This window comes from Prionailurus bengalensis, chromosome B2, assembly GCF_016509475.1.
Source record: "Prionailurus bengalensis isolate Pbe53 chromosome B2, Fcat_Pben_1.1_paternal_pri, whole genome shotgun sequence".
Classification (NCBI taxonomy): Eukaryota; Metazoa; Chordata; class Mammalia; order Carnivora; family Felidae; genus Prionailurus; species Prionailurus bengalensis.
In genome coordinates this window covers 50,963,654-50,979,148 of record NC_057349.1, presented here as the reverse complement: position 1 = coordinate 50,979,148, position 15,495 = coordinate 50,963,654, and the positions used below count along the sequence as shown (strand labels likewise).

At 40.4% G+C, this 15,495-nt stretch overlaps 1 protein-coding gene across 1 annotated transcript in view; it reads right to left on the bottom strand.

Annotated features, from left to right (window-relative positions):
* Nucleotides 1-15,495, bottom strand: part of LRRC1 (leucine rich repeat containing 1) — a 135,266-nt gene that overhangs the window by 52,398 nt on the left and 67,373 nt on the right. Inside the window, exon 3 of the mRNA XM_043591666.1 lies at nt 293-371. Within this exon, the coding sequence (XP_043447601.1) occupies nt 293-371 (79 nt within the window). The remainder of the gene's footprint in view (nt 1-292; nt 372-15,495) is intronic.

Sequence of the window (15,495 nt, the reverse complement as noted above, 5' to 3'; positions counted from 1 at the left end):
TCCAATGCTTCATACTGCTTGAGAAATGCACTTCTCACTCCTGTTTTGTCCACTCCACTGTGCCTCCCCTGACCCCCTACCAATATCCTTTCGATGTCCCATCAATAGCACAGTGTGCCCTTCATTGCACAATGCTATTTATAAATAAATCTCTATGAAGGTCAATCATCCTTGATAAAGACAGCCATCCATCTAGGTACCTACACAATGGGTAACCAGGTTGTATTCATAGCTTGGTTCCCAAAAAGGATGTCCTTAGTACTACATACAGAAAAGCAAGCAGAAAGGTTACCTCGTCAGTGGATTTCCGCTGAAGTCAGCTATCTGTAGTGCTTTACAGAAAGAGATGCTTTCTGGAATTTCAGGAATATCTGTAGGAGCAAAGAAAACATCTGTCATTTACCACCATTGTTAATAGTTTTCACCATCCTCAAGATGGACCACAGTGACAAGAGAATATCTAGTAAGTACTATCTCTATTCAAATGTGGCATAGATTTCTAAAGTATTTTTCTACAATTCTTTAAACTTGCTTTCCTTTAAAAAAAACCTTGCTTTCCTAATGGAAGATACATATTCTGAGTAGAAGCACATTAAAGAAAAAAATATTAAAAACAAATAACACACATGGATGGACCTTGAAGGCATTATGCTAAGTTAAATAAGTCAGAAAAAAAAACAACAACAATGTATGAACTCACTTATATGTGGAATCTTAAAAACGAAACTAAAAACAACACACAAAAAAAGAGGTCAGGCTTGTGGTTACAAGAGGCAATGGGTGAGGGAAGGAGAAAAATTGGATGAAGGTGGTCAAAGGTACAGACTTCCACTTATAAGAAAGATTAGTAGTAGGGATGTAAGTACAATATGGTGACTGCAGCTAACACTACTCTTTAATGTATTTAAAAATTAGTAAAGGAGTAAATCCTATGAGTTTTCATCACAAGTAGATTTTTTTTCCTTTTTTTTTTTTTTACTGTAACTATATGAGATGATGGATGTTAGCTGAATCTAATGTGGTAATTATTTCACGATATAGGTAAATCAAACCATCATGCTGCACACCTTCAACTTATACAGTGATGATTGTCAATTATTTCTCAATGAAACTGGAAAAAACAAACAAACAAACACCACCACCACCAAGTCCCATCACCCTACCAAAAGTCATTGATGGCATTCTGTCGTAATTCCCATTCAGCTTTTTTTTCTTACATGTTCACATAGTTGTATCAGTACACTGCATTCTAGAGTATGCATTTTTAAATTATGGACTTTCTCCTTCTGATTATAAGTGTAACCATCTGGAAAATTCAGAAAAGTCCAAAGAAAACAAAAACCACCAACATTTCCATCACCCAGAGATAATGTTTTACTCTGATGTTTTTTTTTTCATTGTCCTCATATACATGCACACACACAGTGTGTATAAACATGTTATATTTCAAAAAACTGTAAGTTCACGCTGATTTGGTTTTTTCCACTGCGCATTTTACAAAATCTTTCCTGCCTTTATTTGTCCAAACAGTTTGCCATTTTTCATGGCAGAAAACCCACTGCATACATTTTCAGACTTCATTTAATCAATCTCTTATTGTTGGACATTTAGGTTGTTTCCAAGTTCCTGATGTTATATTTATATTTACATCCATTTCTGATTATTTCCTTAGGCTAAGCTCCCAGAATTGTGATTACTGCATGGAAGGCATTAACAACCGTACAGTCCTTGATAAGTACTATTAAATTGCCTCAGAGGAGGCCAAGTTATATCTATTTATACTTCCATCACCCTGCACAAGGTGTCCGATTCAACATCTCTCCTCCTCCTTTCTTTCTCTTACACTTTCAAAACTGCCAGTATCATTAGTAAAAATAGTCTGGCAACATTTTGTTTTATATTCCTTTTATTACTAATGAGGCTGAATATTTTTCCCTATGTTTACTGGTTACTAAATATTATGAATTTAAAATGACCAAAAATTGTTAAAATTCCTCTTTCTCTTGGCATGAAATGTGGGGTTATAGCTTTTAGGGCTTTAAAGGTTTATTTCATAGCATTTGATTTCAAGAATACATTTATTTTGGACATACTAATATGAAGAAGGACTAAACAGAAAAGGTTCTCCTGGTCCCATGAGGTTTCTTCTACTAGTTCTACAAATGCAAGCTGAGCCAAAACATACCTACTGTTTCTAAACTAGGGGTGGCAGAGGGAAGGGAGAAATCAGGGGGAAAAAAGGATGCCCTGCTCTAGCAACCACAAAGTAATCAGAAGCTCCATAAAAGCTTTTCGTTCAAATTTAAAAGCCAAAATCATTTAAGTTTGTGGTAACATTCTTGTCACACTATTCTCTGCCTTGTACGGTCATATGAGGTAGTAAAGAGCAAATACTCTGATCCCAGTTTCATAAATATAATAGCTATACATACATACATACATACACACACAGTTGAGTCTGGAATGGATTTTTAGAATTTTTTTTTTTAAAGTAGGCTTCACACCCAGTGTGGAACCCAATGTGAGGCTTGAATTTACGCTGGGAGATCAAGACTGGCACTGAGATCAAGAGCCTGATGCTTAACTAAGCCACCCAGGTGCCCCTGGAACGGATTTTTAAAATACGCAAATATTTGTGGGCCCTGAGGTACAAATACATTGGAAGGCCCTTCTACATACATTACCTTATTTCATCTCAAAATAAATTATTTTCATTTCCATTGTACAAAATGGACACTAAGGCTCAGAGAGATGAAATGACTTCCTCATCATACAGGACTATCTCACTGTTTGACCCTCCCATGCTGGGATCATAGAACTGTTGTGCTTAAGAATGAATGAACATCCATTACAAAGTAAGCACTGCTTTCCAGGCAAGCGAGGAAATGACACACCATGGCTTTCCTTGGTCTGAAAGATGCCGGTTGTCCTGTGCAGTCCATGACAGTCCCTTTTATGCCACTACTTCAGGTCTTGGTAACCAGTTTTTATAAGACTGAGGAAAGAGGTGCACGTGCCATACTAGTTACCTCACAAGTGCCGAAGAAGATCAAGCCAGACACATAAAAACAAACTTTACAGCAGCTTGCTGCTCTATCCAAGACAAAAAAAAAAAAAAAAAAAAAAAAAAGCATAGAAACAGAGCAAGAGAAAAATGTATGTCCATTAGATACAAGTTTTTAACACTCTTCACACCTGAAACTTGGGAAGATGGCCTATCAAGGAAACACATGAAAAGCGGCTGTGAGAAACTCTGATTAGGACTGGGCTAGAATCTGGAGATCTGAGAGTAACAAAAACAATTGCCAGAGAATACAGCTGGACTCAGTCCACACAAAGCTGACAGAGAGAGGTCTGGCTCATAGGAAGGCATTCACTCCTTAGGATAACCTGCTTGCATACACAGGAGAAGTAGCAAATCGGCAAACAGAACACAGGTCTCCTGACTCCCAAGACCATTTCTTTCCATCATGTGCACATTCTGAACTTGGAAGAAAAAGAAATGTATTTGCTTGGAAAAAAAAAGGAAAGAAAGAAAGAAAGAAAGAAAGAAAGAAAGAAAGAAAGAAAGAAAGAAAGAAAGAAAGAAAGAAAGAAGGAAGGAAGGAAGGAAGGAAGGAAGGAAGGAAGGAAGGAAGGAAAGAAAGAAAGAAAGAAAGAAAGAAAGAAAGAAAGAAAGAAAGAAAGAAAGAAAAAAGGTATAGGCAAGGAAGTCAATGATGTGGTGTGAAGAGTCCTGAGTACCAGTTTGCTACAGGTTACTAAAAATATAAGAATAAAAAACTAAAGGAGGAAAGCATCTACTTATCCTTACATACCCAGCTAAAATGTCATATCCTCAGGGCCATGTTCCATGAGTCCCAAGATGAGGCTGGATTCCCCCACTCTCAGTTTCCTCAGGCTTCACCTTTGTGAGATCTGTTACAGTTTTAACTAACCGGTGACAGTCAATCTCCCTTTTTAAACTCTAAGTTCACTGGAAACAAAGATATTGTTGGTCTCGTGTGTCGCTGTTCCCCTAAAGCTGACACAGAAATGAGCTTAAGCTTTGACACAGGTGCCAAATGAGTGAATGAGAAGCTAATGAATAAGTCTCTGCAAGAACAGCTGCTCTCTCACTTGAGTCATGAAATATCCCCATAAGGTCAGGATTATCTTCATTTTACCACTAAGAAAATTGCTTAATTCCAGATCTCTGACAAGAGGGAGTATAAAGCTTGCGGGTTATTCCCAGCTGAAATCCCCTTTGACTGATTCTTAAATGTCTTCCTCAGGACAAATATGAGGTGTGAGAATAAACATAGGAAAAAAGTATATAAATAGCACCTTCTCAATGAAACTCAGGCTGACCACCAACCTCATTAAAAAACTAATTTGAATTTTTTCCCCCATACCAATTCCTACATTCAATTTCCAAATATTTCTCATATTCTCTAATTATTTTCCTTAGCCATCTTTTTCTTCCCACTCCTATTATTATCAACTTAGATCGGGCCCAAATCATCTAGATGACTATAATATCCTCTTAAATGATCTCTCCCTGTATCCACTTTGTCCTCCATCAAATCTAAAGAGACATAAGAACAATCTGCACCAGTTTTCCACATTTACTAGGCTTGTGCCCTCAGACAAACTACTTAACTTACCTGTGCCTTAATTTCCTTATCTGTAAAATGGATCACCAACAGACAACTTTATTAATTAATGCTAGCACATCATACCTTCAGTGCCTCATTAAGTTTAATAAAGAAAAGAGAAAATTAGACAAAGGACACTCACACTTTGAACAAAATAAATAAGAGCAGAGGAGAAACCAAGTACAAATGGGACACTGAATGCAGTGAGGAGAGGGTAAGCCCTGGGAAAAGACAGATATGCCTGAACTTCAGGATATCAATATGGGAGTATCTGGAGAGAAGACTGCTATCTTTTGATAGCAGATTACCAAATGCTAGGTTGAGCTGTTTACAATTACTTTGGTAGACAAGGGGTTCCCTCTTCTATAAAAAGGGGATAATCACCTCCAGCTTAGGGCTATCTAAGGATAAAGCAGAGTAGCATGAATAAAAGCACATGGCACTCTGATCTCTCTCATTAATATTTAAGAGAGATCAGGAGAGAGGACCACTGGTTTCCATTCAAGGCCAAAAATTCTGAAGAAGGGTAGCATTATTAGTAAAGATGAGAGGATTTAGAGGGCTTTTGTGGTTGTTTTAACTATCTGAGAAGCAGTAACGATTAACCCCTAAAGAAATATCTATTTACATTAAAATATTAGAAATAATTAATGAGATTTTCATCTACTCATTAAGGAATGTACCTCAAAACTTCTACTTGCCAATATTCAGCTTAGTTTTGTTTCAATATAGAGTGAAACAAAAAAAAATAATAATCATATTTTTCATTAATTCAAACTGGTTTTTGTCTCATACATGTCTCAGAATAAAAGCATAAAATTTGGTATTTAAAAAATGAGAATAATTTTAAAATTAAGTAATCTTTTCCCTACTACTTTCTTAAGATAACCTTTAATTTGGACCCACTCTAAGCCACCATTATTTCTGAATCAGAATTGCTTCAAATTAGTGAGATGTAAGTGTACTTAAAAAATAAAAATATCTAAACAGTAGTTTACCAATGTGACCATTACTACCGCCTGTATACAGGAAATGGATAATTAACCTTAAACTCTGTCAGTGCAAAATACTTTCAACACCTCCAGGGAGACAACAATCCTGGCACCATTAGCCCCAGGGCTTCTGGGACAGAATACAGCTTTCCCTACAGAGATTATTGAAACTGATTGTAAAAAGACTCCCCATGCCCTCCCTGATACTAGTGTTCATTTCTGGACATCCATTTTTTTTTTTAATTTTTTTTTTCCAACGTTTATTTATTTTTGGGACAGAGAGAGACAGAGCATGAACGGGGGAGGGGCAGAGAGAGAGGGAGACACAGAATCGGAAACAGGCTCCAGGCTCTGAGCCATCAGCCCAGAGCCCGACGCGGGGCTCGAACTCACGGACCTCGAGATCGTGACTTGGCTGAAGTCGGACGCTTAACCGACTGCGCCACCCAGGCGCCCCTCTGGACATCCATTTTTAATGCATCAAGCTGAGAGTCTACTTCCCCCACTTCCCTCACCCCTGCAAATACAGAGACCTAGTCCACTTTCTTCCTTGAGGAATCAGGGCTCTCTTCCCACAAGCCCAGAACCCTCGTGGTGGGTCACACCTTTTCCAGAAAAGCTAACACCATCCTCTTGTGATGGAGATAGATTAGCCTGAGGGACGTCTCAGTTTCCTTCTATGTATATGTGAGTTTACAAACTTCCAAGGTATTTCTTTTCATGGAGGATTGAGCATAGACAGCCTGTTTTGACCATAGCCCCCATACATCACACAAGTTCTTTCTGGATAAACCAATTACTCACTGGCATTTCTTGTTCTATATAAATAGCATCTCTTTTCCTCCTGGGTTGGAGACCTATCTGATGTTAGTAAGTTAGAATACTAGGTTCTCTCCACTGAGAGTACCATGAAATGGTCGTGGCTTTTCTCTAGCATCATCTAATTCATGTTGACAGCATTTGGACATAGGAAGTCGAAGAAGACTAGGAATGTTTAAAGAAAGCCAATTATTACCCCCATTCTATCAATCTTTCTGTAAAATTGCAAAGAATGACATTTTAAGCTTCCGGTGATATTAAATGGAAAGTTGAAATTTTACTTTTGAAAATGAGGCAAGAGCTATGTAAGCAATCATCTACACTTATTGCATCAGCACTACTAGCCCCGCAGCAAGGTGGCTGTGTTAGCTTAATTAGTACAAGGTGCCAGCAAGGTCAGGGGCTTGGATTCAGTCCAAGCGTAGAGCAGTTTCTTCTCCCTGGTTCCAGGTCGGCTGCACTCTGAGGACCCTTTGTGTAATGTGTGATTGAAAAACAGCCACGGCTGGGCCTTATCGAGCACTTAAAAGCGTCCTAAGCTACAATTCTAGGCACTTTGCACAAATTAACTCCTCTAAGTCTTCACGGTAACTCAGAATGTTACTATTATCACTTCCATTCTCATAATGAGGAACCGGATGAGGGCCAGCAAGCAGGAGGATCAGGCTTTGAACCTAGGCCTTCCACCCCTCAGAGCCTGTGCTCACCATACACTTGCCTTGTCTCGAAAAAGAACGTGTGAGGTCATGAGAAACTGCAAAACACAACCCAACTGCCTTACCGCCAACAGCCGCCGCCATGTGCTACTTGTGCAAAGCCAAGGGTGATGCTGCCTCTGAATCTTCAGAAGCTCAACAGACGGGAGCCAGAGGAAAGGTGCACCACCCCATCTGATAGCTTACAACAGATTTAAACATTTGCTTACCTAATTCTTCTGATTAAACAAAACCAAATAAACCACTTTTAAGAAAACACAACAAAAAATACCAAAGTAATAAAGAAGGTTTAAATTGAATTCTGCTATATGGTTAATCTTTAGCAACTTTTGGTTATGATACAGTACTGAAATTAAGTGTAGCATTTGATTAAGTAAATAATATTAAAATGTTTCATCATTATTTCTTGCTTAATGTAGCTCCTACCAGAGAAAGAATTTAATCAACACTACTGACAAAAAGGCAATACAGTGTCACAGAATGTCAATTAAACCTTCCCTGAATCCCCTCCAAAAGACTGGGCCTCCCAAGTACCCAGTACTTTGAGTAAGCACTTTGTTCAAAGGTAATTACCTATAAACATTTACTCAAAACCTTGTTTCCCCACTAGATGTGTCCTCCAGTAACTAGTTCAGGGATCAGATCTACAATGATCTCCAGTACCTCCCTAGAATATACCATTGTGTAGGTCTTTAATAGGTGGGCATTCAACAAAACATCCTTACTCACCTCACTGGGGCTGGATCAGAAGAGAGAACCCAGGGCCAGCATCCTCACCTCCCATAGAAAAATGTCCACTGCCCTGAGACTCCAGTCCCTCATAAAGGGGTTGTTGGATTTATCTGCCTCATCTGTCAACCAGGGCTATTGAGAGGTAAAATAAGATAACATACAGGATAACCTGGTAAAGTACACAAACGGAAAGGACTAAAAGAGGTGAGAAAAAGGCAACTCTCCTCAAGGAGCACTGACTGGTTTTGAGCGTGGGTCCCTTTGTATATTAACTTGTGGAGTCTGGGGCATGTTTCCTTGCCCTTGCCTCACCCCAGACATAACACTGAGACCAGGGGGAAAATGTCATCAACAACTTCTGTCAAAAGAGAGAGAACGGAGTCTTTAAATAAGTCTTGGGTATTAGTATCCAATCTTAGGCAAAGAATCATGTAATTTATGAACTGTTAAGAATTTAGGACAGTACCTCAATACCACATCACTCATGTTAAACTATGACAGAAACAAATGAAAATTAATGCAGCATAAACAAATGGAACCATCACAAAGAAAGCCACCCCATGAACTGCTGTGCAAAGACATTGGGGCAGAGGCGAACCTAACAGGAATCCAACAATTCACAAGCATGCACATGGGTATCAGAGACTGTTCACCTTCCCTAAACTCTGCACCAACATTCAAGACTTGCTCAAGACTTGTTCCAGGTGAACAATTTCCCATTAGACTTTAGTTCCATCTGTATTTCTAGTCTACGAAGGGAAAATGTATAAGATGTGATGCAAGCCCACTTGGGTTTTGCTTCTCATGGAAACGATCAACCTTTACCATGAGCACTTGCAATATTTAACAATGTTAAATAACGAGGATGACAAAACAGCAAAATACAAGATTACAAAAAACTTGAAGTATTTATGTTTTTTAAATGTTTATTTATTTTTGAGAGAGAGAGGGAGAGCACAAGCAGGGGAGGGGCAGAAAGAGAGGGGGACAGAGGATCTGAAGCAGGCTCTGCACTGACAGCAAAGAGCCTGATGCAGGGCTCAAACTTATGAACTGTGAGATCATGACCTAAGCTGAAGTTGGGCACTTAACCCACTGAGCCACCCACCCATAAAGAACTTGATCTTCTTCCCATGCAACACTGTCTCCTCCTGTGAGAGAGGAATTAACTTAGCAGATTAATCGTCTTGCTCACATACTGAATTCCCTGAACACCTGGTGAGAAAATGAGCACCATGGCTGGCCCTGGCCAGTGCTGAGCTGACACTTCCACTCAAGCTGGCCACCATGGCATCAACAGTGCATGCACATGTGTGCACATAAACGCACATACACAATGCCTTCTTTTCAACCATATCGACACCTTATACCTTTTGGCACAATATTTCTCCTTTAGACGAAGACTTGAAATTGCTACCCGATGGCCTGGTACTCAGATAAGCCTCTTTTGAAATCAGTCACCCTCCAGTTGTTGTCATTGCTACCTTAGCCACAAGTGGCAGGTCAGGCACTGGGAGAAAAGCAGAGGACAGGATCAAGATCAGGAAAAGTGATAGTTATTGCTCTGAAAAAGAGGAACTATTCCCCTCCGATCCCTGCCATATCACCTGATTGTGTGTCTCCAAATAAGAAGAGCTGCCACTGTTAGGGCCCATTATGTACCAGGTACTGCAAATGGCATTTTGTGTGCATCATCTCTAATCCTTACAACAATTACTGAGATAGTGGTCCCATTAGCAGATGAAGAAGCAGGATTGAAAACATTAACTAAATTGTCCATGATCCCTCTGCTGACATATAGAAGAGCAGAGCTGTGAAATTCTAGTCCATCTGCCTCAGGGCTGAGGAAGACTGTGAAGTAACTGCTAAGGATCTGGACAGTCAGATTCCATGAATTCCAAACACACTGGAATAAGAGATTCCTGAGGAAATGAATATGGAGAGAAAGAGGAGATAGAAACCCAAGTCTGCAGTTCTGAGATACCACACAGAGGTGGGGGTGGACGCACAGTCTGAGGAGAAAGGAAGAGCGAACCTCCTGTTTGGGGGCAGGGGACACCCAACAGGCAGAGGGAAGAGCTGAGAAGTCAGGGAGCAAAGAGTGTCACCAAGAGTGATAAGGAAAAGGTTGACTTGGCTACCAGGATTATGCTGTCACCTTTGTGAGAACATATATAATGGTTTGAGGGGAAGTCAAAGCACAAAGGTTGAGAAGCCAGACAAGGAGGAGGGGAAAGTAAAGCAGCAGGGGCCATATTCTAGTTGGAGACACATATTCATAATGGGCAGATAAGGAAGTTGGAGAGAAGGTGACAAGGTTTCCTGACCATGAAGCCAAATTTATTTATTTAAACATGATTTTTTTAATGTTTATTTATTTTTGAGGGGGGGGGGCGGATAGAGAGAAAGGGAGACAGAGAATCCCAAGCAGGCTCTGCACTGTCAGCTTGGAGCCAATGTGGGGCTCGAACTCACAAACCGTGAGATCACGACCTGAGCTGAAACCCAGAGTCAGATGCATAACTGCACCCATGCACCCCAGCCAAATTTATTTCTTTAAAAGGACTGTTGTCCTCTGTCCTCTGTTTAATCAGAGATTATATCCTGACTGGAAGTTTGAAACCTCTTTGCCTTTGACTAAATGACATTGACAGTTTTTCTTACCAATATAGAGTTAGCAATCCTGTGTCACAGTCCCATTTTTAAAAAATTATAAGGCCCCATTAAATCTATGAGCCTGAAAACCTGGGGCCGTATGCCTTCAAAAAGCCTGGGCGTGAGAAAAGGCGTTTGCAGCTTGAGTGAAAAACTTTTCCCTTGACTTTGGTATATTTTAATGCGTTTGGGGGTTTTTGTTGTTGTTGTTGTTGTTGTTGTTGTTTTGGAGTGGGGGTACCTGTAGAGTGAGCAGAGGGGCAGACAGAAGTGAAATGGGAGAAAGCTGTGGAAACGCATTCAATCCCATCTTTGCACAGAAGGCAACAAGGGGGCAGCCCAGGGAGTGAGGGAGGCCTGCAGAATGTGGACTTTGGAACCCTGGCTATGAGGAAGGGGACACAAGAGGGTCTTGGGAGAAAAAAGGCCCATTAGTTGAGAGCAGAGTCACAGGATGAGAGCCATTTATCCAGAGCAGAGACAAATGACAAAACCCCATCGTCTTAAGAAGGAAACAAGTTGTCACAATATGAAACGTTCTCAGAAAAAAAATAATGAAAAAAGAATCATGCACACAGCAGGCAATGCTGCATTAAGGGCGAGAAGGAAGATGGGAGGGTCCTATTGGCATGGAATGTAGGACCCTATTATGGATAAAAAACCACCAGTCAAGACCTGGCCAAACACAGAATTCAAACATTACAAGGAATAAACCACTAGTGGTGAACAGAACAAACATGTAAAAAGAGATGCTGACAGGCTGTAGTAAAATACTGAATGTTGTGACTTTGGGCACACTCGGTGCATCATATTGCTTCATTGAGAATTATTTACTACTTGGGTAAAACAAGGTCCTTGTGTGCCAAACAGGCTGGCTGATTAAGACAGTCTGACTGCTGTAACGCTGGTTGCCTGACTTGATCCTGCTTAAAAATATCCAGGATTGTCAAACAAGACTAAATATGAATGCATGATTCAAGTCTGCATTTGCTGCCACAGCTGTTCCTCTGGGTGTGCAGCAGGGGGGAAAAATGCTAAATGGAAATTTTTTTCAAAGGCATCATCCCATTTATCATATTATTCCAACCACCCCAGCCTCGCCCAGGAGGCAGCCAGCCTTGTAGACAAAGGCACAAATCCTGCCTGAGCAGCAGCCTTCCCCGTGTTTGTGAAAGGAAGATGGACACAGGCACAACATGGGGCAGAAAGGTGGACATGGGTCTGTCTGCACAGTGCAGGGCGGAAGGCACCACAGAGGGGCCTTTGTCAAAGTGTTATTTTAGGGTCTTGGTAACCTGTGCTGCCAAAAAACTTTCCCAGTCCAGGAGGTTTTCACCTAATTCCAGCCACAATTACCAAAATAACCTTTACACCTCAGCTTTTCCTCCCCAGCAGAGTTTTGGCTAAGTGAACACAAATATGTCTTGAGATACAAGATCCTGATTTGCAAAGAATAAACAAATAAATTAACCAAAAAGTAAAAAAAAAAAAAATAAAAAAAATTACAGAATAGTACGTGTTAGGTTTCACAAAGAATAATGGGAAGGGGAAAAATTATGTGGAGAGACTGGCATTCTTTTTTACTTACCCTCCTCCTAGAACAAAATTCTGAATAATGTCTACTTAAACCTCACAGTAACAGCAACTAAATACCAAAAACTAAAAAAAAACAAAAACAAAAACAGTATTTGTATTCATCTCCTACTTCAACATTCACTCAAAATTGCAGCTCATTTTAATTATTCCCATTTAATATGGGCAAAATTACAACTACTGATATTTATGCATCAAAATTCTCTTGGGAAATCTGTCTTCGAATAGAGGAATGCTCTGATCCAAAAATTAAGTCTTCAACTCTGCCCCAAGTTTCCTCCATCCTTTCTAGACCACAAGACTCCCTCCCCTGAAGTGCCAATCAGGGCCTGTGGTCAGACCCACTCCTTTGCATGAATTCTATGGGTTTGATTCCCTGCTGTCTCCTGTTAACCTTTTTAAGTGTACTTAATCTTTGCACATGAGAATGTGACTCCTGTCAGCTGAAATAACCATCCTAATAAACTCAGTGTTCTCCTCTCACACCCCCACACCATGCACAGTGTTTGTCAATTGACAGCCTTGACCACAGGCTAGAATGAGTCATTCAGACTCCTCAAATCACTCTGGGTAGCACACAGAATAGAAGAGAGGCTGCAAGGCAAGGAGTGAACAATGCAGTTCTCCAGAAGCACAGGGAGCAGCTCTTTGGCCCAGATAAACTAGCCAAAACATGGCTTCTCAATTATTCTCACCAGCTTTTCCCAATGCACATCCCTACCCCAGGTCTAAGGAAACCACTGAGTGTCCCCAGGCGCTGGGGATTCTCAATGTCAGAGTACAGAGGAATCAATGGGAGCACTTATTTGATGATGGGGCCGGACCCACTCCTAGCAACTGTCTCACCAAGTCTACGGTCCACCGTAGGAGTCTGCATTTTTAACCCAACACTCTTGGCGATTCAGATACAGAGGGTCTTATAGCTGCCTCTGAGAAATGCTGAGGCATTTAATTAACTTAATTGGTTCTCAGTCCTGACTGTATGTTAGAACCACCTGGGGCCAATCACCACCTGAGATTCCAATAAATCAACCTGGGGTGGGATTAGGGCAGTACTTTAAAAAGTACTGAGTCCAATGTGCAGCCGTGTTAGGAACCACTAATGATGAGGCCCTGGCCATTTTAGTGCATATCTGACAATTATTCATGGCTCCCATCCATAATTTACCTCCATCAGAAAGCTATTTCTGCTCTCAGATTGAAGAGAGCCAACATGTAAAGACCGTGTGCACGGAAGGCTTTGTCAAGTTGCCTCAAATGGGACGGAAAACAGCAAAGTATCAAGGGAAAGCTATTTTGTTCGGTTGAAGATGGGGAAAGGACGGAGGGGGCGTGTTTGAATCTAATTTAGCTGCCTCCTCCTCATTTTTAGGTAAGATAAATTTTTAAGAAATCCCTTTACGTGTAATACAAGTACACCTTTCCAAAAGTAACCCTTTTAAAAAAGAGGCTAAATTAGAAAACAGCATGCAAAAGGTATTCTAAAAAGGGCTCAAAACATGTTTAAGTGATTCAAAGAAATACTGTAGAAAAAGACCTTAAAGGCTTAAATTTTGTAAGCTGTCAACAGATGAAAGGGTATGCTATTTATAATTCATTTAACTCCTTAAAAAGAAACAGAACTTATACATTAAAATTGGTGTTATCCCCTTAAAGTATTCATCATACAAGGCATGCAAATATATTCTTCTGGCATTGCCACTGGCTAAATGTTTTGGAGTTCTTAGAATTACAATGAGTGTTTCTCATAACTCAATGTTTTGTTTTGTTTTGTTTTTTACTGTTTATTTATTTTTGAGAGACAGAGCATGAGCAGGAAAGGGGCAGAGAGAGAGGGAGAGAGAGAATCCCAAGCAGACTCCATGCTGTCAGCGCAGAGCCTGACACGGGGCTCAAACTCACTAAACAGGAGATCATGTCCTGAGCCAAAATCAAGAGTCTGACACTTAACTGACTGAGCCACCCAGGTGCCCCAATGTTTGCTTATTTAAAGGGTAATTCAGGTTCTTACAATAGACACTTGCTTTTTGGACTAGTAAAAAATCATTTCCTGTACTTAAGCCATTATTCTATGGACTTCACTGAAGGCAAGAAAGGTCAGGTTGTAAAGACATCCTTTTAGCCTAATGCTGTTCAGGATCGTGACCCCACCAGGAACTATTAAGGTTCTGTTAGGCTCCTAGCTCCAATTTAAATTCAGACAAGTTCTTCTGGAGATTAAAATGCAGACTCCAGGAATCATGCCCTGGAAGTTTGATTGCATAGTCCTTATCTAAGGTGGAAATATGCAGTCTTAACAAGGATTCTAACATAGGCAGTCTCAAGCCCATCTGGAGAAATGCTGCTGCAAGTGAATGAAGGCCATAATTCGAAGTCTAAGTTTCTAGGCAGAAAGAATACTTGCTCTCACCATTCCTGAAAGCCCCTTTCTCTGTGGTCTGATGATCAGCAGGGCATTCTGGTCTTCCATTTTAAACCTATAAATATGGTTTTGCCCACAGGGTCTGAACATTCCTGGGGGTAGACTGTGGCTTGTCATTCCTCCTTCTGCAATACATGTGATAGTACCCCACTGCCTGACACAGACAGAATGCACAGTTAAAGTTTCTAGACTGAACTCAATGTAAAAGTTCAGATTTAATCCTTTTTAAGAATCTAAAATGTGTTATAAATATCTCACCTTCTAATTCCATTGAAGTGCTAAGCTTGTCACCTCTGCCAGTCATCTACCAGCTTCTGAATAGATTAATTTTATTCACATAATTCAAGAAATCTGCACCCCCAGGATGGATAAAGGGACTACAGAGCCTGGACCTTATTACACAGTACCATCCATATAATAAGTGCTCCTACACATCAAAAGGTGACAAAAATAGGTGCTTTCCTCTCGTAGCCAGTTTCTCTCTGAAATTACAATGGAAGGAATGGTCTCAAGGGCTAAGTCTAAGAGATTCACTCACTTGTTCATGTATTCATCCATTTGTTCATTTATCCATTTATTTAAGGAACTACCTATATGGCGGATGGTAAGGAGACAGAGGTATAAGAGACACACACTCTGTGCCCACTGTGATCCATAATCCAGTGACTAACAGAAGTATCATAAAAACAAGCCCAGTACAGGGGCACCTGAGGGGCTCAGTCGGTTAGGCACCCAACTCTTGATCTTGGCTCAGGTCATGGTCTTGTGGTTCGTGGGTTTGAAGTCCTACATTGGGCTCCACGCTGAGAGGGTAGAGCCTGCTTGGTATTCTCTCTCTCCCTCTCTCTCGCTGCCCCTCCCTGCCTCTCTCTCTCAAAATAAATAAGTAAACTTAAAAAAATTTTTTTAATGTTTATTTTTGACAGAGA